General features: G+C 52.2%; 1 protein-coding gene across 4 annotated transcripts in view; it reads left to right on the plus strand.

Moving 5' to 3' along the window:
* Positions 1-21955, plus strand: part of LGR6 (leucine rich repeat containing G protein-coupled receptor 6) — a 163270-nt gene that overhangs the window by 40331 nt on the left and 100984 nt on the right. For all 4 annotated transcript variants that reach the window (XM_075910202.1, XM_075910201.1, XM_075910204.1 and 1 more), the window contains exons 2-3: positions 2090-2161; positions 16665-16736. In XM_075910202.1, coding sequence (XP_075766317.1) covers positions 2100-2161; positions 16665-16736 — 134 coding nt within the window. In that variant the 5' untranslated portion in view covers positions 2090-2099. The remainder of the gene's footprint in view (positions 1-2089; positions 2162-16664; positions 16737-21955) is intronic.

Here is a 21955-nt window from a genome sequence, read left to right on the forward strand (position 1 = left end):
ACGGTTACGTCTCAGCCTAGCTGCTATGCACAGCTGTGGGTACGGGTTGGAATGGCTCTGGAAACTGGGAAGTGGATCTTCCCTCGCTCCAGGACAGGCTTACACAACCTGTTCCCTTCTTCAGTCCCTGCTAACTCCATAGATTTCCTGACAGGAGACTGTCACAACGTCATTATTGGACATTCCTCGGGACAAATGGCTATTAACATCAGTGGGCGAATCCTTACGGAGGCTTATTGACTTGGTGGGATGTGCTGGGGAATCGCATGAGTAAAAGCGGGTCTGTAACAGCCGGGTTTTGCTCTGGGGTGTGTGTTTGAGGGGTGGTGCGGGGGGAATATTTCCATTTCTGCAATAGTATTGAGCCATTTGTTCTCATTTTGCGCCGCCTCCTGCTTATAGAGGGTGAGAATTCCTGGGAACGCGCCCCTGGTATTTAGAGACGCTGAGTGGAAGTTGTGAAACTTGTACCACACAGCAGCCACGCTCACACCCGATTTCACATGTTGGATTGACACGTCTCAGCCTTAGGAAGAATTTTACCACCCAGAGAGCTTTTTACTGCACCTGACTACCTAGGAACTCCTGATGGAGAGTTTTAGCTACAGATTTACGCTTGCTCTGTGGAAGAGCAAAACACTGTTTTGGTACCGTTAATTATATATTCGGGCACATGCTGGGCTAGTATATTATAAAGGTTTTGAGATGGAAGTCAGTCAGTCTGGTACTTTCCAGTGTAGTATCTGTTCTCCCGAGAGTGAGCGTGTCCGATATTAAATAGGTACTATATGTGGCCTCAGCCAGAGGCCGCAGAACTAGAGAAGGTCTGAATCTAAACAGTTTTCTTTTGCATAACTAGGCTTGGTAGAATTTGACTTTTATCTACTACTAGGGCAGTGGTCCCCAACCTTTTGAGGTTGTCGGGCGCCAGGGGGTGTGGTCGTTTGCCCGCTGGGCGCCAGGGAACGGGGACACTTGTGCGCCCGGGGGCGGCCCCCCCCATAGCCGCATGCCCGGGGGCGGGGCCCCCTCCAAGCGCCACGCGCCTGGGGCCGGCGCCCCCCCCCCCCGCAAGCGCCACGCGCCCAGGGACGGCACTCCCCCCCCCCGCAAGCGCCATGCGTCCGGGGCCGGTGCTCCGCCCCCCCGCAAGCGCCACGCGCCTGGGGCCGGCGCTCCCCCCCCCGCAAGCGCCACGCGCCCGGGGCTGGCACTCCCCCCGCCAAGCGCCCCCCCCCCCCCCCGCAAGCACCTGTGTGCCATGTGCCCGGGGCCAGGCCAGCGGGCACCGTGTTGGGGACCACGGTACTAGGGAGTTGCCCCCGCTGCTCGCTACACTCGCCAAACCTCCTCTCTCTGGCCGCTTTTGCGGCCAGAGAGCGTGATGACGTCATTCTGTCCCGCAGTAGGAAAAACTTTTTTATATATATCGAGAGAGAGATTTGAGAGAGTTTGTCTGTTTGTTTGTTTGTTTGTTTGTTCAAGAACTCCACTGAACAGTACGAGCTAGGGCCGACAAATTCCCACTGCAGCTTCCTCTTAGCATAATAGAAAGCAAGGTCAGGGTTAGGGTTGTGCCTGGAATGGGATTGCGTCTCATGAAACCACACAGAAAAGAGACAATCACCAGGCAGGTGAAAAAGGCTGCCCCAGCCCCGAGGCTCCCATCCTCCAGGCATCCCTCTGCAGGCAGGTATGTGCTGCCTCTGGACAAGATCCCCTGGAAGGGAGCAGTGCAGAAAGAGTCTAAAGCGATAATATGCCAACCCACTCATTGCCTCAGTTTCCCCAAGTGGAAATGGCCTCGGGACGTTTACGAGGCTGATAGGAAGCGACGTCAACCGGCTGATGCTTGAAATGCTGTGGGAGAGCATAGCATGAATTACTTCGATTGCATCTCTCCCCCTGCTTTGTGCACTCACATTTCAGAGCCAGGGAGTTTATTTTCACTTGCTGTGTGAGATCACAGGCGTATCTGCCCTCCCCAGAGCCTGGTGCCATGCCAAGGCTGGCCACGTGGGGAGGGGTTTGCACAGTGCAAGCCACCAAAAGTAACTGACCAGAGACTTGTGTCTTTCTTCCCCTTTAGAGATCTGAGCATGAACAACATTAGCAAGCTGCAGCCCAGCGCGTTCCACCACCTGCGCTTCCTGGAGGAGCTGTAAGTATGGTCCAAGAGCCCAAGGCATAGCTTGTGCCGGGGCACCGTGTGGCAGAGGGGAGGGAGTCAAAGTGACCTCAGTAGAGCCAAGCCTCAAGAGGAGATGCAGGCCCTAGCTGCCTAGGAGAGGTTGCAGTACCAGGGCAGATGCAGCGGCTCGACATAGCGGTGAATTAATTCCACGCTGCATGGCTCTGCCCCTGCATGTGGCGCTAGCCACTGCGTTCTCCTCACCCTGGTGGGACTCGGGAATTGGCGGTGCAGAGTTCGAGCTTTGGGGCTATCCTATCCCGGAGCAAAGCAGCCAGATCAGGAGTGGCTCACGCTGCTGTACAGGCTGTTCACTGTCCCCTGGCAGCCCTCCGCCTTCTGAAGACATGGGGAGGCCCAGGCCGCCTGTACATGAGCCGGTGGGGGTGTCACTTTGACGAGTGCTGCCACAGAGGTGGTTACGTTGACCATGGAATTTAGGAACAATCTGATCTTGCACCCTGTTGTACGCCAGCGTGGCCGACAAAGTGTTCTCCGTGGTCACGTGTACCTGAACAGGGGTACCTACCCCTAGCTCTTCCTGCACACCTGGCCGGTCTGACACTCTGACTACACATGCACCAGCAACATCAAGGATTCCAGCAAAATATCAAAATGAGGCCACGTGTCCATGAGGCTCACGTGGTATGTGAGGCTAACGTTTCCTCTAATGCAACGGGCCAGCATTACTCCCATACCCAGTAACCCTTGAAAATAGGGCAGAACAGGGGAGCCCTGGACTCAGGCCAACGGTAGAAAAAAAGTTTCATCAGAGGGGTTTGCTGTCAAAAAAAAGAAAAAAAAGAAAAGCAGCTTCCTAGACATTGAAACCCCTTTATATTATACTAAAATATGAAGATTGCATTCATGAATTCATATTGTTTATTATTATATAGTATGGTGTGTATATAAACATATATTTCATCTGAGGAAGTGGGTTTTGCCCACGAAAGCTCATGATTGTGTATATTTTGGTTCGTCTCGAAGGTGCTTCAGGACCACTCACTGTTTTTAAAGTTACAGACTAACACGCCCCCCCTTGTCCGAGATATATTTCTGTGTTATTGGCAATGCTGAATTAGATTATGAAAGTTGAAATGAAACTTTTCGACGCTGTCATCCTTTGCATTTCTGTAGCCCCAGGATCTCCTGGGAGGGGGCCAGTAGTGTTATCCCCATTTTGCTTATGGATAAATTAGGAGCTAGGGAAGAGAATCAGTTTGCCCCAGGTAACCCAAGAGTTCTGATGCTGCCTGTTCAGTCCCAGCCTACCCCGCTGGCTGATGCTGTGTCACTGTTTCCTTGTACTCTCCAGCCAGCCCCCATATAGCCAGCTGTTGTCTTTTGTCTGAGACACCCCTTGCTGGTCCCTTGGCACAGGGGCTTTGTGACGGCGCGTTGGGGGTCCCCCGTCTCCTGCACCCCGAAATGGCACAAACAGACTGCACCAGCCGGTGGAATAGAGGAAGTTTATTGCCTCTCCAGGATACAGCACAGCACAGATGGAATCTGGTCACAGAGCTGGGCTAGGATGCCTCAGGCCCCCTTGAGATGGGGGGAGACTGGGCCCCTAAACTCCAGCCCCTTTCCCTAGGCTGTCTCCTCCATGCTCCCAGCCAGCAACTAACTAACCCTCTTCCAGCCCTGCCCCCCAGCCAGGGCAGCATTCCACCTTCCTTTGTTCCTCTCCATGGGGGGTGTCTGGCCATACTGGTTTGCATAGCGACTCATCCTGTTTTGCTGGGTCGTGGTACCCACGGCAGCCAGTGGGGGTTACCCCAGAGCCAGCAGCATAGAAACCAGCCAGGTACCCCCACTACGTCACAGGCTTTCTCTTTGCTTGGTGTCTGTACAGCACCTAACACATTGGGCTCCTTCTCCAGGGCTGTGTCTAGACTGGCCAGTTTTTCCGGAAAATCAGCCACTTTTGCGGAAAAACTTGCCAGCTGCCTACACTGGCCGCTTGAATTTCCGCAAAAGCACTGACTTCCTACTGTAAGCAATCAGTGCTTCTTGCAGAAATACTATGCTGCTCCCGTTCGGGCAAAAGTCCCTTTTGCGCAAAACTTTTGCGCAAAAGGGCCAGTGTAGACAGCTGAGATTTGTTTTGCGCAAAAAAGCCCCGATCGCGAAAATGGCAATTGGGGCTTTTTTGTGAAAAAGTGTGTCTAGATTGGCACGGACGAAGCAAAAAGTGCTTTTGCGGAATAGCGTCCGTGCCAATCTAGACGCTCTTTTCTGAAAATGCTTTTAACGGAAAACTTTTCCGTTAAAAGCATTTCTGGAAAATCATGCCAGTCTAGACGTAGCCAGTGGGACCCTTAGGCGCTACCGTAATACACCTTGGTTATGTCTACACTACGAACTGTTTGCGGAAGAGGCAATGCACGGTCTCTTCATTTGCATGGCCTCTTCCGATCCTTTTTGCACAAGACGTTTTAAGACATTTCCGTTTTACGCAAAAAACCCCCCAAGGAGGAGCCCCAAAGAGGTTGTTGCGCAAAACGGACACATCCACACTGCTTGATTTTGCGCAAAAACCTCTTGCACAAAAAGGATCAGAAGAGATCATGCAAATGAAGCACGCAACGTTGCTAACGAGCACTTCATTTGCATTGCCTCTTCAGCAAAAAGTTCGTAGTGTAGACATAGCCCTAATAAATAGCACTGACAATAATGTTCAGCATGTGTTTTAGTTTTGGATTTTCATTCGGAACCATTTTCCCTCCATGGTGTCAGAATTTCCTGAAGAGCAGGAAGTCCAGGCCCAGACTCTCTCTCCTGAACGTGCTGCCCTGAACCAGGCACCCCTTGAGAGCAGGCCAACCTGGCTCCTAGCTACGTCGCCCTTCACACTGCTCAGCATGGGTTCACACTGCTCAGGAGGCAGCGTAAAGGCCACGCAACACGTGGGAACTTATACCTCTGATTTCTCCCTCAGGGTACATCTAAACTACATGGCTCCGTCGACGGAGTTATGAAGGTCAGACAATTGATAAGGGAAGCTAAAGGCATCAATGAAAACACAACTGGTGGTAGGATTAATGACACCAAGAAGGATTTTTTAATATATATTCGGAACAAAAGGAATCCTGGCAATGGCATACATCCTTTATTACATGAGGATCGCACGTGGAGCTGACCACATTATACTTAAGTTTGCCTAACACATCCTATTATAAGAGCCTGTTTCAGTTGTTTATAACTTTGCTAAAGGTTAATTGTTTGAGCTGACATTTTCCATGCTGGGTGTCTGCCTAAGACTGGTTTTAATTTTTTTCTGACAAAACAGTTCAGCCATCTCCAAGAACAACGGTTGGGGAAGCTGCCTAGTTTTGCTCTGTTCACAAATTCTTACAACTTTGCTTGTGAGTGGCTCTAGAGTAGGGGTGTAAGTGACTAGTGGAGTAGGAACTTGACTAGTCGCTTTCCCCTCCTCCTACTGCTTCTCTTAGAGAGTGGCAGCAAGTGGGGGAAGCAGGAGCCAGAGCTGGGGGGAGAAGGCTTAAAAGCCAGTTCCCCCCCAGCACTGTCTTGGGGAGGGGGCAGGGGAGATTGAAGGCAGCGGAAAATGGTGTGAGTGGAGATTGAAACAAGCTCGCTTGTGCTGGTCCAACTGCTGCACCTCTCCCTTTGAAACATACAAGAACCGCCTGGGGCACAGAGGGGAACCTGTGCAAGTGGGGACAGCTTCGGGGCATGGTTCCTGCTGTCTCTCTTCCTTTGAAATGTGCAGGAGCCACTGCAAAAAAACAAGGGAGGGATGTCAGACGGGTGCTGAGCGGGAGGGGTGGGGCAGGGATGACTGGAGCAATGCTGAGTGGTGGGGAGTGGGCAGGGGGCTGGGTACAGCCAGAGCCCGTAAGCAGCATATGGCTGGACAGGGCACCGTGACATTTGGGGCAGTTTGGTGCCCTATGTTTCATGGTGCCCTACGCGGCCCTGCCAGCCTCTCCTAGCCAGGACTGCCGCTGGAGGCTTTCTAAAAATCAGGGTCACCCTAGTGATTGAAGTGATGGGCTGCATCCCGCAGCCTTGTGCCTGCAGCATTCGGCTGCCCTGCTTCTCCCTGCGCCGTGCTCCGTCGTTACCCTGCAGTGGGAGGAGCTGAGGTTACTGTGATGAGACGCCGCGTGGGGCTGCCTTGACATGCATAAGGGCGCAGTGCGGTGCCGGTTGCCAGGTTTTCGCTCCCCAGTATCTCCGGCAGCAGTGGAGGGATCATTCATCACCAGGGATCTAGGAGGGCTTTGTGGTTACGGCGCAGCGCTGCGAGTCAGGAGCTCAGTTCCAGGCTCCGCCACTTAATTCTCACTGTGTGGTCCCGGGTGAGTCACTTCCCTCCTCGCTGCCTCAGTTTCCGCACCTCACTCCTCAGCTCCCTTAGTAATCCTCACGTAAGAACATCAGAGCGGCCAGACTGGGTCAGACCAACTGTCCATCCAGCCCCGTGTCCTGTCTGCCCACAGTGGCCAGTGCCAGATGCCCCACAGGGAGGGAACACAACAGGGAATCCTCACCTGATCCCTCCCTTGCCACCGAGATCCAGACACAGACGGGCTAGGGACACCATTCCCACCCATCCTGGCTAATAGCCATCGATGCACCCAGCCTCCTCACCTCTCTGTGAACAGAGAATCACGATACTCCACGGTGTGCTGCCGTGAGCTGTAACGTGTTAGTATGTCACGCGGGGCTCTTCGGATGCAATCAGTGACGTCAGTCCGGGGGCTCACAGAGAGTCAGCTTCATCTGATTTTGGAGTAGCAACCAATCCAGGGACTCCCTTCCAGAGCTGGCTCCCTGACAGCTGTCCGCCAGGCAGTTGGACCGCGTTCCTGGCACCCTGTGCTTCCTTCGCTCCCCATCCCTGCCCTGCCTCAGGCTATCACGCTGCATTCGCCACTGGCAGCGAACAGCCGGGAACATGTATGATCCCTGCACAGGCACTGGCTGGCTCAGCTTTCCAAGAAAGACAGCTCTGACCCCCCGGGAAAGGGGTCTGCGGAAACTCAAGCCAGAAGTTTCTTTTCTTTTCTTTTCTTTTCTTTTCTTTTCTTTTCTTTTCTTTTCTTTTCTTTTCTTGGATTAAAGTTGCTAATAGATGCCCCTTACTGCAGCCTGGAGCTGGGAGCCACGCGAGACAAGGGCAGTCGGCACGGAAGCCATAGGATTTGGATTTTGAAAGCTGGCCGGGGAATATGAACCTGTTGAGCTCTGTTTCCCGGCAAAGGCTTTCGTCACGGCGCTTTGAATCCCCGAGGGGCGCGCTCGGTGCCCGCAGCCTGCAGGTGTCCCCATGGCTGTTAGCCCCACGCCCTCTCTCAGTTCAGGACACCTGTTCCCACTGGGTCGCCTCCTGGCAGAGCAGGGCCTGTTATCAGGGGGTTCTGCTTTGGGCCAGCGCCTGGAGTATCGCCGGGGACATAGACAGGGCCGGGAAAGGGTGCAGTGTTCCAGACAGACCAAGGGCAGCATGTGCCGATGGAGATCAAGTCACTCTTTATGCTTCTCTTCGTTAGGCCAGCAGCTTGAGTGCCAGGAGTCCGAAGGCCCGAAGGAGCCCGCAGATCATAGCAAAAGGAGCCAGGGAAAGGCAGTGGGTGACCCTACAGCCACCAACTGGCCCACAGGCCTGCTCCCCCCACTGGTGTCTGAGGGGTCTGCAACACTCTGGGGTCTCAGCAGGGGAACGTGGAGACGCTTCCTCCTCTGAGGTGTCTGTGGAGCATCTCGCCCCATCTCTCTTGGCTAGTGGGGTAGAGGGGCTGGATGTCTGTCCCCCGTGCGTTATACGAGGCTGTTGAGAGTCCTTTCCAGCCTCAGAAGCACTCGGGTCTTCTCACCCCTCAAGAGCTGGCCACTCTCTTGGGGCTGCAGCTGCCCCCAGTGGCCAATCTCAGTATCGCGTCCCTCCTCTCTCTGCCCCTCCCTTTCCATGTTGCGGAAAACAGTCCCATTCCCAGCACTTCCCCTTTTCCAGGCACAACCAAACCCTGACCTTGTTTTATGTTAGGAGAAGAGGAAGCTGCATCCTACATTTGGTGGTCCTAGCTCTTAGGGTACGTCTACACTAGCCCCCTAGATCGATCTAGGGAGGCTAATGAGGGCAACTGGAATTGCAAATCAAGCCTGGGATTTAAATATCCCGCGCTTGATTTGCACGTTCCCGGCCGGTCGCCATTTTAGAAATTGACTAGCCCGGAGTAACTGCACACGGCTACACGCGGCAGTGAAACGGGATTCCGATTTAAAGCCCTAACTCGAATTAGCTGGTATTCCTCCTTGCATTGTAAAAGATAGATAGATAGATAGATAGATAGATAACTGTGATTTTACAATAAGTAGTCCTGTGGCACTTTGGAGACTAGTAAATATATTATATTATGAGCTTTCATGGGCATGATTTTACATTTACAGGCAGTCCCCGGGTTACGTACAAGATAGGGACTGTAGGTTTGTTCTTAAGTTGAATTTGTAAGTAAGTCGGAACTGGTACATATTGTAGGGGAAACTCTAGCCAAACATTTCTCCAGAGCTCAGTTTTATTCTCCCACACCTCACTTCCCTCAGTCCTTTATTCTCAAGCTGAGGTGTCTGCTGAGAAAAGCCGCTCCGCGTCTCCCTGGTTTGCTGGGGGGGGGGGGGGGAGGGAGTGCTAGCTTCGTGTCTCCCTGGTCTGCTGGGGGGAAGCAGCTAGTGCGGGGTTGCCTCACCCCATTTGCAAGTAGGGATCCGATGTAAGTCGGATCCATGTAACCCGGGGACTGCCTGTACTTCCAGTTTTTTGCTGAGAATGGTAAATAGGATCAGGCCTGGCACTGATCCATTTGGAACCCCACTAGAAAATACTCCCCTTCAATCAACATCTCCTCTTGACAACTACTGTCTGAAATCTCTCACTTAGCTAGTTCATAACTAATGTCAGGTGGGCTTCATTGATCTTGTGTGGGGCTCATTTTGTAATCAGAATGCTGTGTGGTACTAAATCAGATGCCTTATAAAAAAATCTCAGTATGCCAGTTACCATAAACCCGTGTTGACTGGCATTGATTCTATTCCTGGTTTTTACTGTGTTATCAGATGAACCCTGTATCAGCTTTTCCATTTTATTCTCCAGGACTGAGGTCAGGCTAACCGGCCTATAGTCACTCAGGTTGTTCTGCTTGGCCTTACTGAATATTGGCACAGCATTAGCATTGTTCCAGTCTTCTGCAATTTTCCTGCTATTCACAGAATTAATAAAAAGTAGTACCATTGGGCATGAGATCTCCCCAGCCAACATTTTTAGGACCCCTAAGGGCAAGTTTTCCAGGCCTGCTGATTTAAAAAATGTTTATCCCTAGCAGATGTTGTTCGGCATCGTTTTCGGTTATGAATGTACTGGAAAGTACTTCATATGATATAAGCACATTATCCTGCTTTCCAAATACAAAATGGATATTCTTATTGAACGCTTTTCCTTTTCTGCATTATTAGTAACAATTTTACCAACTAATAAGGTGTCGATGCCATTGCTAAGGTTTCTTTTGTGCCTATTATAATTTAAAGAATCCTTATTGTGTTACTCGCCCTGCTAGCCATAGAGTTTCCCCCAATGCCTATAGCTTCCCTTATCATTTTGCTGTACTTTATAACTTCTAATTTGTAATGATTGCTATTTATTTCCACTTTCCCCCATTTGTTATGTTTTTTTTTATTTCTAACCACTGCCTTCACTTTGACACTGAACCAGGACGGTATGCAATGTAGACTTCTGTTGGGCTGGAGCCTGGGTTCTGGGATCGTTCTGCCTTGCAGGACCTCAGAGTTTGTGTTGCATCGCAAATATCTACGCTGCAATTTTATATCCGGGTCTGCCAGAGTCAGATGACCCTGGCCAGCTATGGCTGTTCTGTGAATGTTTTATGGTAGTGTATATGTACACTTTTGTGTATGTTTGTTGTGCTTCTCACACACCTGCACATGCAGCTCTCTCAAATAACACACACGTCCATGCATTGGTGTTCAGCCCTTACTCAAATCCCTTCACATACATATTTCAGATTTCAAACCGGCCTTGCATGTGGCTTGTGCTTTGGGTGGTGACTCATCCACGTAGAATCCTAGAATCGGAAGGGACCTCGAGAGGTCATCAAGTCCAGCCCCCTGCCCTCATAGCAGAACCAAGCACCAACTAGATTAGCCGTGGCCAACCTTGCGAAGCCGCTCCTGCGCCCTTCCCCAATGGCCCCCGGCTCCCCCTCCCCCCTGTCCTGGCCCCTGACTCCCCTGTGCTCACCAGGTAGGCGATTCAAAATGGCACCCAAAATGGCGGCCATCGCTGAGAGCCCGATATGGCCAAAAAGCCTAAGCTTGCTTGCCCCTTAAAGGGGGTCTTTCCTTTTTTTTTTTCTTGAGAAGTCTGGAGTGGTTCTTTGCATTTTTTCCGCCACTGCTTCGGCTCTTTGTTAAATAGGTTGGCCACCCCTAATCTAGATCATCCCTGATCGATGTCTATCTAACCTGACCCTAAATATCTCCAGTGATGGAGATTCCACACCCTCCCTAGGCTATTTATTCCAGGGCTTATCCACCCTGACAGAAAGTTTTTCCTAATGTCCAACCTGAACCCCCCTTGCTGCAATTTAAGCCCATTGCTTCTTGTCCTATCATCAGAGGCCAAGGAGAACAATTTTTCTCCTTCCTCCTTGTAACACCCTTGTAGGCACTTGAAAACTGCTCTCATGTCCCCTCTCAGTCTTCTCTTTTCTATTCAAGCCCAGTTCTTTCAGTCTTCCCTCATAGCTCATGTTTTCTAGACCTTTCATCATTCTTGTTGCTCTTCTCCAGACCTTCTCCAATTTCTCCACATCTTTCCTTCAATGTGGTTCCCAAAACTGGACACAATACTCCAGTTGGGGCCTCATCAGCGCAGAGTAGAGCGGAAGAATGACTTCTGTCACCCACCCCTTCCCTTTTACAATACTGCAGCAGCGCCCAGGTGATAAAAGGCCCTGAGATAGATGGAGAATTCCTCCAGCAGGGGATGAGCTCCCTAAATATGCCCTTGGAATAATCCATTATTGGAAGCATGCAAAGATGGCCTTCCACATACCCGCCGTCCGGGCCATACGGTCTGTGCTGTGATAGTCTCCACGCAGCAGGGCAAAAAGGCCTTCATGTGCATGGAATCTGGCCATTAGCACTGGTCAGGAATTTTCCCACTCACTATTTGAGGCTGTTGTTGAGAAATGCCACTTTGTCAAAAACAGAACCCTTTTGTGGCACGGGGTCTGGAATTGGCCTGCTGTCTCATTGTAACACTCTGGAAACAAAAAAGCGTCTTTCGAAATTTCACATCTAGTAAAACCCAAACCCTTTCAGATGTTAAAGTGTGAAATTGACATGTTGTAAAACAAAGGTCAGATTTTTGATTCACGGAAACTGGTGCGACTTTCTGTCCCAATTTTGACTCCTCCCCGCCACCATTTTGGGGTGGGAAAATTTTTCAACAGTTCTCATGGGACGGGACCATTTCCCACCTGCCTCTGAGGCCCTACGTTTCCAAAAAGGGTCTGGTCAAATGGAGTGCCAATGGAGACACCCTTATGGTCCACTGGTACCAGGGGTTGGAAGGAGCTAATCTTGTCCAAGAAACTGGGCAGCTTATAAAATGAGGGAATGGAGGAAACACATTTGGGGTGTGTCTAAACTACATGGCTCCGCCAATGGAGCCATGTAGATTAGGCTGATCGGCAGAGGGAAATGAAGCCGCGATTTAAATAATCGCGGCTTCATTTAAATTTAAATGGCTGCCGCGCTGAGCTGACAAACAGCTGATCAGCTGTTTGTCGGCTCAGCGCGCGAGTCTGGACGCTCCCGCGTCGACCTGAAAGCCCTTTATCGACCTCCCCGTTATGCCTCGTAGGATGAGGTTTACCGGGGAGGTCGATAAAGGGCTTTCATGTCGACAGAGGAGCGTCCAGACTGCCCCGATCTGCCGACAAACAGCTGATCAGCAGAGCGGGGCAGCCATTTAAATTTAAATGAAGCTGCAATTATTTAAATTGTGGCTTCATTTCCCTCTGCCAATCAGCCTAATCTACATGGCTCCATCGACGGAGCCGTGTAGTTTAGACATACCCTTAATGTCCTGTATTGCGCTGTTGGGGGAAAGTGTAAATCTGAAGCCAAGTCTACGCTACAAAGTTAGGTTAACACAAGGCAGCGCACAACAACCTAACTATGGACGTGTCTACACCCTTTGCTCTTCCCCTCGGTGGGCTTGCCCAGCAGTCTCCACAGGGGAGAAGGTGTGGATTTTTCACACCTCTAAGCAATGTAACTGGCTCGTGGCCTTAATAGTCTTCTCTCCATCCCTGAGAAGCTGTGGTCTGTGTGTAAGTGCATATTTGCATAGAGCTGAGCACTGGAACCATATGGCTGTGTCTAGACTGGCAAGTTTTTCCGCAAAAGCAGGTTCTTTTGCAGAAAAACTTGCCAGCTGTCTACACTGGCCGCTTGAATTTCCAGAAAAGCACTGACGAACTCATGTAAGATCGTCAGTGCTTTTCCGGAAATACTATGTTGCTCCCGTTCGGGTAAAAGTCTTTTTCCGAAAGACTTTTGCGCAAAAGGGCCAGTGTAGACAGCACAGTAGTGTTTTCCTCAAAAAAGCCACGATAGCAAAAATGGCGATCGGGGCTTTTTTGCGGAAAACCGCGTCTAGATTGGCTACGGACGCTTTTCCACAAAAAGTGCTTTTGCGGAAAAGCATCCTGCCAATCTAGACGTGCTTTTCCGAAAATGCTTTTAACGGAAAAGTGTAGACGTAGCCTATGTGAATTTAGGTCAAATGTGGCGAATATGGGGAAAAAACCCCGACCCATGATAAAAAATCCCGTTTTGGAATATTCAAAATGTTTTGTTTCGGGACTTTTTTTTTGTTTCCAAATTTAGCTAATCAAAAAAAAGTGAAAAGCTTGGAAAATGACACCCAACGAAATGAAAAGCACCCAAATGCGAGTTGTGCCGATTGAAAAGGTGTAGAATGGACGTGGCCGAAGGGAAGTTTCATTTGACTTGAAATGAAACGGTGGGGGAGGTTGCGTTTTGGTGAGCGACCCACAAACGATTCAGTTCTGGTTCGACCCAAACCGAACTCTTCTCGCCTTTCTCGGTGTGAGGACCGAACTGCTGATCCAGGCCTAGGCCCTGGCGTGAGGCGCATTGGAAACACGCCAGCCAGCCAGCTGAGGACGGCGTTCTGGGCAGCGGTTCCTCGGCAGCCGAGCAGGGTTTCGACGGAGGCGAATGAGGCGGCTTTGTGCAGCGTGTACAGCGCCCTGCCCCATTTCACTCTCTGGGGAACCCCCCGCAGGGCCAGGGGCGCAGAGTGGAAAGGTCCTTGTTTGGCCAGGACAGCCCAACGAGGACCTACAGCCGGTTTCAGAGCAGCCTTGCGCCTGTTCCTCTCTCGTGTACGTTCCTATCTACCTGGGAACAGACGCTAGCCAGGAATCGCCTCTCACTTGGTCTGGGGCACGGGGTCCCCTAAGCAGGGACCAGCATGGCCTCTTTGGTTTGTTTAAGGCAGTGGGTGCCTGAGGGTGGGGCCGCTCATGGGCTACGTGCCTGGAGGCGGGGCCAAGCATGCGCCACGCACCGGGGTTGGCACTAGCATGTGCCACGACCCTAGGGCAGGGGCCGTCCATGCACCCGGGGCTGGCACCTGCCACACTTCCAGGGGCAGGGCCAGTCCAGATTGCTCCGCGGACGCACATAAATGATCTGGCGAGCGCCATGGCGCCCGCGGGCACCACATTGGGGACCACTGGTTTAAGGTACCGGGGGGGGGAGGGCTGCAGCACTGGAAGCCCCCCGACAAGGAAGGCGCTTTGCCGTTTCATCTCCCAGGCATCCCCTCCCTACGTGGGAATCGGCCATCAAAGGGAGCCGTTTCGCCGCCTCGCACGCCCCTGGTGACAAAGGGCCCGGCTTGCCAGGCAGCTTACATACCGCACAGCGGCAGGTTCCAGCTTGCTCCCCCACATTAAAGAGACGACCCCGTGCTAGATATGCCGTCGGAGGGCTAATTACGGGAGCAATTTTCCCTGGATTCCAGCGCGGGGGAGGGGCGCCTGAGTACCAGTGCACCCGCACAAGTGTGCCTAGCCAGCGGGCAGTGGGCAACCTCGGACAGTGGTAGGTGAGTCAGGCCTGACAAGGCCTTTCTCAGGTCCTCCCGATGCTCCCCCACCCCCGCCATCTGGGTGTGCTGCCGGCTCTTGTGCATCTGGTGGGATTTTGCGTCAAAACCTCAGCTCCTGGGGCCCTGGGAATAAGTGGGGGATGCCGGGTGTCCTTAAAACCACAAGGAATGTCTGGATCTCGGGGATATGGGAGCTCGGCAAGGTGACTGCACTGCGTGTTGATAACAATGTCCTGAATTTAAACCCAAGCTCATGGTTTTTGAATGTGCTGGGTTGGCCAGTGGGCAGGTAGCAGGCCCCGGAAGGTGACGCCCAGGAGGAGACAGGTTTATGGCCAAGGCGGGGGATGCAGGGTCGGGAGATCCCATTCAGTTCCTGGCTCTGCCACGGAGCCCCCCTCTGATCTTGGGACGGTCACGTGACCTCGCTCAGTGCCTCAGTTTACCCTCTGTAAATGGGAGTGTGGCCATTAGAACCGCTGGGAGCACAGCACAGAGGCGCGGGGGAAGGTAGTGGGGAAACGGTAGACTTTCCAAGGGCCAAAATGCAGGGGAATGGAGTCATGGAGTTCCAGGCCAGAAGGCACCACCAGATCTGACCTCCTGCATAGGCCACCGACCCTGCCCTGCCACCCCATGCCATGCCCCATAACCAGAACTAGCCTAGAATGCTACCGAAGGGTAAACTGTTCTGGCCCCGGCCATTTCTTGAGGCGGTGAGTTCCACAGGCCAATATGCACCATGTGAGAAAAGGGTTTCTTTGTCTTGGCTTTGAATTTGCCACCTTTTGACTTGATTTCCTGCCCCCTTGTTCCTGTGTTGTGAGCGAACACTGAGAGCCCCCTTTCACAGAGTACACGCCACTTTACCACCTCCCATTCGTTCGCCAGCCTGCGCAGGTGGCCATCTCAGACAGTACAGTCTCCACGAGAGAGTTTCCCTTATCTCCTCCTCACCTCCCCTGTTCATTCCATCACCTCTCTCTGATTCTGAACCTCCTCTGCCTCTAAGAACATCAGAACAGACCTACTGGAACAAACCAATGGGTCCACTTAGCCCAGTATCCTGTCTCCCACCGTGGCTAGTACCACATACTTCAGTGGAAATTAATGGGATTCAGACCCTGGTCATCCAGTCTCAGCGTTTGGCAGCCAGAAATTTTGGGACGCCCAGAACATGGGCTGCATCCCTGCCTGTTTTGGCTAATAGCTGTTGATGGGCCTATCCCCCATGGACTTGCCTAATTCTTTTTTGGAACCCAGTTATACTTTTGGCCTTCGCTATATCCCCTGGCAAGGAGTTCCACAGGTTGATGGTGCCTTATGAGAAATCCTTTCTTAGGTTTGTTTTAAATCTGCTGCCTGTTAGTGTCCCGGGGGTAAATAACACTTTTCCTCCACCCCAGCCTTGATTTTATAGACCTCATGCATCTCTCCCCTTCTCTTTTCCAAGCTGCAAAGTCCCAATGTTTTGAATCTTGTCTCAGATGGGAGCTGCCCCATGCCCCTCATTATTTTTGTTGCCTTTCTCTGCTCCTTTTTCAATTCTATTAGATCTTATTCCCGTGTGGGGCACCAGGGATGTCTGCAGTGGCACGGAGAGAATTTCTGTATTCGTCTCTCTCCTGCAGCTTTTTCAGCCTGAATCGATGGGGTGATGCAGGGCACCGGAGCCCTGCTGAGCCCTGGAGGAGTCACGGCCACACCCAGCACTTTGATATTTGATCTGTTGGAAGGAATTCAAAGAAGCGTGATCCCCCCCCCCCCTTAGCATTGCTCTGGAGAGACTGGCTGATAGGGGAAGGCCGAGCAGGCCGGTGGAGCGGTGGGGACACGCTAGTAGGCCACGCCAGGCCAAACGGTGCCAGGAAGGGCCGATAGGGTGGCAAGAGAGGGCATGGGAACGGAGGGGAAAATAATCCTGTTCCTAATGAGTAAGGGGCGCCCTTTCCCTGCCTCCCTGCTCTCTGTGGGGCCGTCTCCCAGTGGACTTGCAGGCCAGAAAGCAGGGCCTCTCCTTACCGTCACGACCAGCGGGTAGCTTTGTGGAAGAAAAAAGTCAAGGCCTCTTCGAAGGGAAGCCACACGCTTCATTTCCTCTCCCCTGCCCAAGTGACTGTGGCTCAGCAGCCTCTTCCAGCAGGACACGGAATGGCCATAGAAGCGACACCATTAGCTGGCAGCAGCAGTAGGCCATTATCCCCTTCCCTGGAGCAGCCACTCGAGGGGAAAGCAGCAGCATTATGGGGCGTTGATGACATTGTCTCCTCTTTTCTGCAGGCGCCTCTCTGGAAACCAGCTCTCCCAGATCCCAGGAGAAGCCTTTTCCGGCCTCTACAGCCTGAAGACCCTGTAAGTACCACGCGCCTGTTGCACTCCTGCAGTGCCGCTGTCCCCGGGGGGGTCACGTGTGGCATGGGGCTTTGATTCAGAGGCAGGGGCCATGCCATAGTGCACCCAGTTGCCAGTTTCTGAATCCATGCAATGCCAAGCAAGGTCACGTGGCAACGCCGGGGCTCGCTGGGGGCCCTGACTTGCAGCTGGCTTTTGGCTTAGCTGGTTGGTTGCTCTGCCCCCCGCTTGGGGTGTTGAGAAAGGAAGGGTCGCTCAGTGGTTAGAGCAGAAGGCATGGATGGGGGAGAGCCTGCCTCCAGTCCTGACCTGTTGCATGACCTTACATAGCGTACACTGCCAGCGCTACGACATGTACCCGGGGACCAGCAGCTGGCCCAGTCCTGGAGTCCTTATGCATCAGACACGTGGGTGATTTATCTGTGCTTTGTAAATCCTCCTCCCTTGCCAACAGGTTCTGTAGTTCTCTCCCCAGGCCTGCATTACACCCTGAGCCCAGGCCGTGGCTACCTCTGACGTGGCCTTGTCTTCCTAAGAGAGAAAACCAGCAATCTCTAGGCAGCATCTTTCTGAGACAAGACAGCTGTTTCCCCCAGGACTCAGACCATCCCTGCGGCCGTTCAGCCAAGCTCTTCCACTGGGAGACAGTAGTGTGGGACCCGGGGATGGCCCAGTGGGAGGCCACATGTGAGTGAAGGAGTCCTCCCAGAGCTGAATCTGCCTGACTTTTTGCTGCTCTGAGATGGTCCGGCGCAGTCTCTACTCATCTCTCCAGCTGCCCGTCCTTCTTCCTCGCGCCACAAACATTTCTGAACATCTCTCCTGCCATAAACATTTTCCCCCGGAGGCCGTGTTTGGAACTCGCCCGCACTGTGAAATCGGCCTCGCCGGCACGGTTTCTGTGAAGCGAGCAGGTCCGAACCCGCTCCCAGGATTACAGAGCGCAGCCCTGTCTGCTAGGTCTTCTGAAGATGTAAAGTATGAATCCTGCCCAAAATCTCTGTGCTTAGCATTTAGGTTTCCCTTTATCCGGAGCCTGCATTAGGCAACATATCAAAGGAACAGAGGAGAAACCGCAGCTCCTCCACCCAGTCAACAAGGGGAACTTTCTACTATGGGAATTCGTGAGCTTTGAAAGCCTCTTTTGATTAGTTTATATTTGACTGACTCTCGGCCATCTGCAGATGCAGAATGTAGGAAGATCTCAAGGAGGTGTTTCTTCCGTAGCTTGCACAGCGCCCCCTGCTGGCTGAGCCAGCTCTTCCTCTCCAGACCCCAGACTGTAACACCTGTGGTCTTCGTCTGCGACAGGCCCAGATGCTAGGCCGGATGCCTCAGCAGGGGCAGTGGGGTCGCTTCAGTAGAGAGGCAAGGCAGGACAATTCACAGGGAGCCGCCAAACGCTTCCTCCTAGGCTGCATCGCTGTATTCTCTCCATGCTGACTTGCTAAGATCCCTCTCCTCTGTACACAACCACCCTCAGGGCTAGCTCTTTGCAAGCCTGGCATGGGGTCCAGCACCCAGGCCAGAGTGGCAGTGTTCCCTGTAAGCCGAGCATTTGGGTGCCTGCCCAGGAGAGATTCAGATGCCATCCAGCTGATTGGCAGAGCACCCACAGCTGGCAGCATGTGTGTCTGCTGGTGGTGCACTTCTGCATGTGCCTCGGTGCGCAGAACAAAATTTATTCTGCACATGGATGGGAAAAAATTTAGAGGGAACATTGCGGGGTGGTCATATACGTGCCACAGGGACCTCACTCAGCGGGGGGGCAGCCTTGAGCAGGTGGGGCCTGGTCTGTCTTCCCACCTCCCAACTGCAAAAGACCAGAGAACTTGGGGGCTTTTTCCATGCTTGGGATAAGGCTTGCCTGGGAAGCGGAATTGGGGTGACTGTAGATAGATGTGAGGTGGCTGGAGCATGGAGGGGCAGGAAGGTTATTACGGGCCTCCCCCCCCGCCCCCCGCACAGGTGCAATTGTACTGTGGGCAGGGCTACACCCTGGGGCGGGGACTCAGGACAAACCCTGGAACTGAGGGGAGGGGGTTGGCGAACGAGCCCAACCCTCCCACTCTGCAATCGTGACCTGGTGCCAGGGGTCGGTGCCCTTCCCTCCGATTTGGCCCCTTCGCCATGACGGGGAGCAGCCAGGCCACACCAGAGAAGACCTAAGTACCCAGGCACCAGGTCACCATGCCGCTTGGTTTGGGGGCCTTCACAAACAGGGGAAAAGGGAAAACGGCCCCCCTGCACTTCCCCAACTAGGGAAGTGTGGCCTAGTAGGAATTTCCCTGAGGTGGGCATGCCACTGGCTGCGAGTCCGGGCTTAGAAGCCTTGTTATCCAGGGTTTGCCTTCCAGCGGGGAGGGGCAACCTAGGGGGCCAGTCCTGGGTCTGGCACTAGTCAGGAGTAGAATTCATAACGGGGATGACGGAATGAGGAGTGTGTCTGTACCATTTGCAGATCCCACCGGGGCGAGAGGGGTTGCAAGCACGTTGGCGGGAGGGATTCGCGTTAGTTAGGAGCACTCAAAACAAGGCCCTGGCGGATTGGCACTGCTGAAAAGGGACTGGGCCTTAGCGAGGCTCTCAAAGGAAAGAGGAGTCAGTGCGATGAATTTGGAAAAAAAGCTGCTGCTATTCTGGGGTGTATTAAGGGGAGTGTCCTTCGTGGCACAGAGGAGTCAATTGTCCTGCTTTTTGGGGCACTGCTGAGGACTCCTCGGCTGCGTCTAAACTGGCAGGATTTTCCGCAAATGCTTTTAACGGAAAAGTTTTCCGTTAAACGCATTTGCCGAAAAGAGCATCTAGATTGGCACGGACGCTTTTCCGCAAAAGCACGTTTTGCGGAAAAGCATCCGTGCCAATCTAGTCGCGCCTTTGCGCAAAAAAGCCCCGATCGCCATTTTCGCCATCGGGGCTTTTTTGCGCAAAGCAAATCTGAGCTGTCTACACTGGCCCTTTTGCGCAAAAGGACTTTTGCCCGGACGGGAGCAGCATAGTATTTCCGCAAGAAGCACTGATTTCTTACATGAGATCGTCAGTGTTCTTGCGGAAGTTCAAGCGGCCTGTGTAGACAGCTGGCAAGATTTTCCGCAAAAGCAGCTGCTTTTGCGGAAAAACTTGCCAGTCTCGACCCAGACCTCTGGAATACTCTGTCCAGTTCTGGCTGCCACACGGTGAGGAAAAGGTGGACAAATTGAAGAGAGGGCAGTGGAGAGCAGCAAAGATACTGAAAGGTTTAGAAAGCCTGACCTGCAAAGAAAGTTACAACACTGGGCATGCTTGGTCTTGAGAAAAGAACACTGGATCGGATAACAATCTGGAAATATGTTAAGGATTGTTGTAGAGAGGACCGTGATCCATTGTTCTCTGCGTCCACTGAAGGCCGTAAGACAGGTTTGATCCCTTGAGACTGTCCCCCGGTGTGCTCATCATACCACTGTGCCCGTCTAGCTGCCCTCTGCGGCACCCCACCACTCTGTCCTACTGGGTCAGGACTGTCTCCCCAAGCCAAGGCACAGAGTTGGGGTAACCACCCCCAACAGAGCAGCACAGATGCTGAATTTGCTCAGCTCCAGGAGGAATCAGCAATAAGGCCATTGACAGACAGCACCCAGGGGGGAGACAGCCCGTAAATCTGTGTGTGTGTAAAAGTTATACCCAGAGAAAGCTCCTAAAGAGTAATGAAAGAGCTGTGCACAGCTGCGTCTCTCCCCTCAAGTGACAATTATTGACACTGAGCTTGATAGTAAACAAAAGCACTTTTATTAAGCATAAAAAGCAGGATTTAAGTGAATGCAAGTGAAAACTGACAGATCAAAGTAAAAACTTAAAAAGCAACAAACGATCTGGTAGCACTTTATAGACTAACAAAACATGTCGATGGGATCATGAGCTTTTGTGGGCACAGCCCACTTCTTCAGATGACCGGAGTGTTGGAAGTCCAGAACCAAGAATAAATAAGGGAAGGAGGGAGTGGAAGAGGGAAAGAAAAAAATTAGAGAGGGTGGGGGAGAAAAAAGGACATTGGTTAGATTAGTTTCAATGGGATAGTCGAACCAGTCTGTAACAGGAAAAACTTAAAAAACAACAAATAGTCTATTAGCACCTCAAAGACTAAATAATTACAAGAGGCTGATAACCATTCGTTTGCACTAGGAAAGGAAGAGTGCTAACACCAGATTCTACACAGACATCAAGAACCGTTGGCACCTTCATTGGTTGGTTGGTTGATAATGTGCAAGCCATCTGATTTAGACCATTTGCATGAGTGTTAAACTTGACAATGAAGTGGAGTTCCAGTCCTTCTCTGTGTATTGTGTCCTCAGTGAGGACATGCAAGTTCGAATTTGTAAAATCAGGTGCCCAGAAGTCCAACTTAGTAAATTTGAAATAATCTCCTAGTGTAGACACGGCCGTATTGTTTGCTTGTGCCCGGCTTACTAAGCAATCCAGATGGTTCTGTACAAGTCACCTGTCCTCTTTGTTTATTTAATGCTGCCTTCATTTTTTTGTCCTCTGCAAACTTTATCAGGAATGAGCTTATGTTTTCTTCCAGGTCATTCATAAAAATGTCAGATAGTCTCAGGCCATGAGTCTCAGTCCCTGTGGGACTCCACTGGAAATATTCCTTCTTGATGATGAATCCCCATGGATAGTTACATTCTGAGACATATTGGTTAGCCAGTTTTTAATTCGGTTAATGTGTGCAATGTCGCATTTTGATTGCTCTAGTATTTTAATCAAAATGTCATGCAAGATTGAGTGGAAACATAGTACAGCCGGGGGGGGGGGGGGGGGGGGCTGACAGTCTTGCCCAGCCTCTGAGCAAGGGGGAAGGAGGCTCTGCGTTCCCGGAAGAGGCGGGGCCTCAGGTGGAAGGGGCGGGGCCTCAGGTGGAAGGGGCGGGGCTGGGCAGGCAGCTCTCAGCACCACCCGGAGCTCCCCCTGCCCGGAGCATGCCACATTATGCTCCAGTAGCAATTTAAAGGGCCCAGAGCTCTGGCCACGTCTGCTCTTGCTACAATGGCAGCAGCCTGGAGCCCTAGGCTCCTTTGAATCGCCAGGTCCCGGGGTAATTTCCCTGTTTGCCCCTTCCCATCGGAGGGCCTGAATACAACACTCCTAGCGTTATCATCCAAACTTGTAATGGAAAACAATCAAATTAATTTGAAAGGATCTATTTCCCATAAGCCCATGCTGAGTGGCTTTAATTATAT

Source organism: Pelodiscus sinensis, chromosome 27, assembly GCF_049634645.1.
Source record: "Pelodiscus sinensis isolate JC-2024 chromosome 27, ASM4963464v1, whole genome shotgun sequence".
NCBI classification, from domain to species: Eukaryota; Metazoa; Chordata; order Testudines; family Trionychidae; genus Pelodiscus; species Pelodiscus sinensis.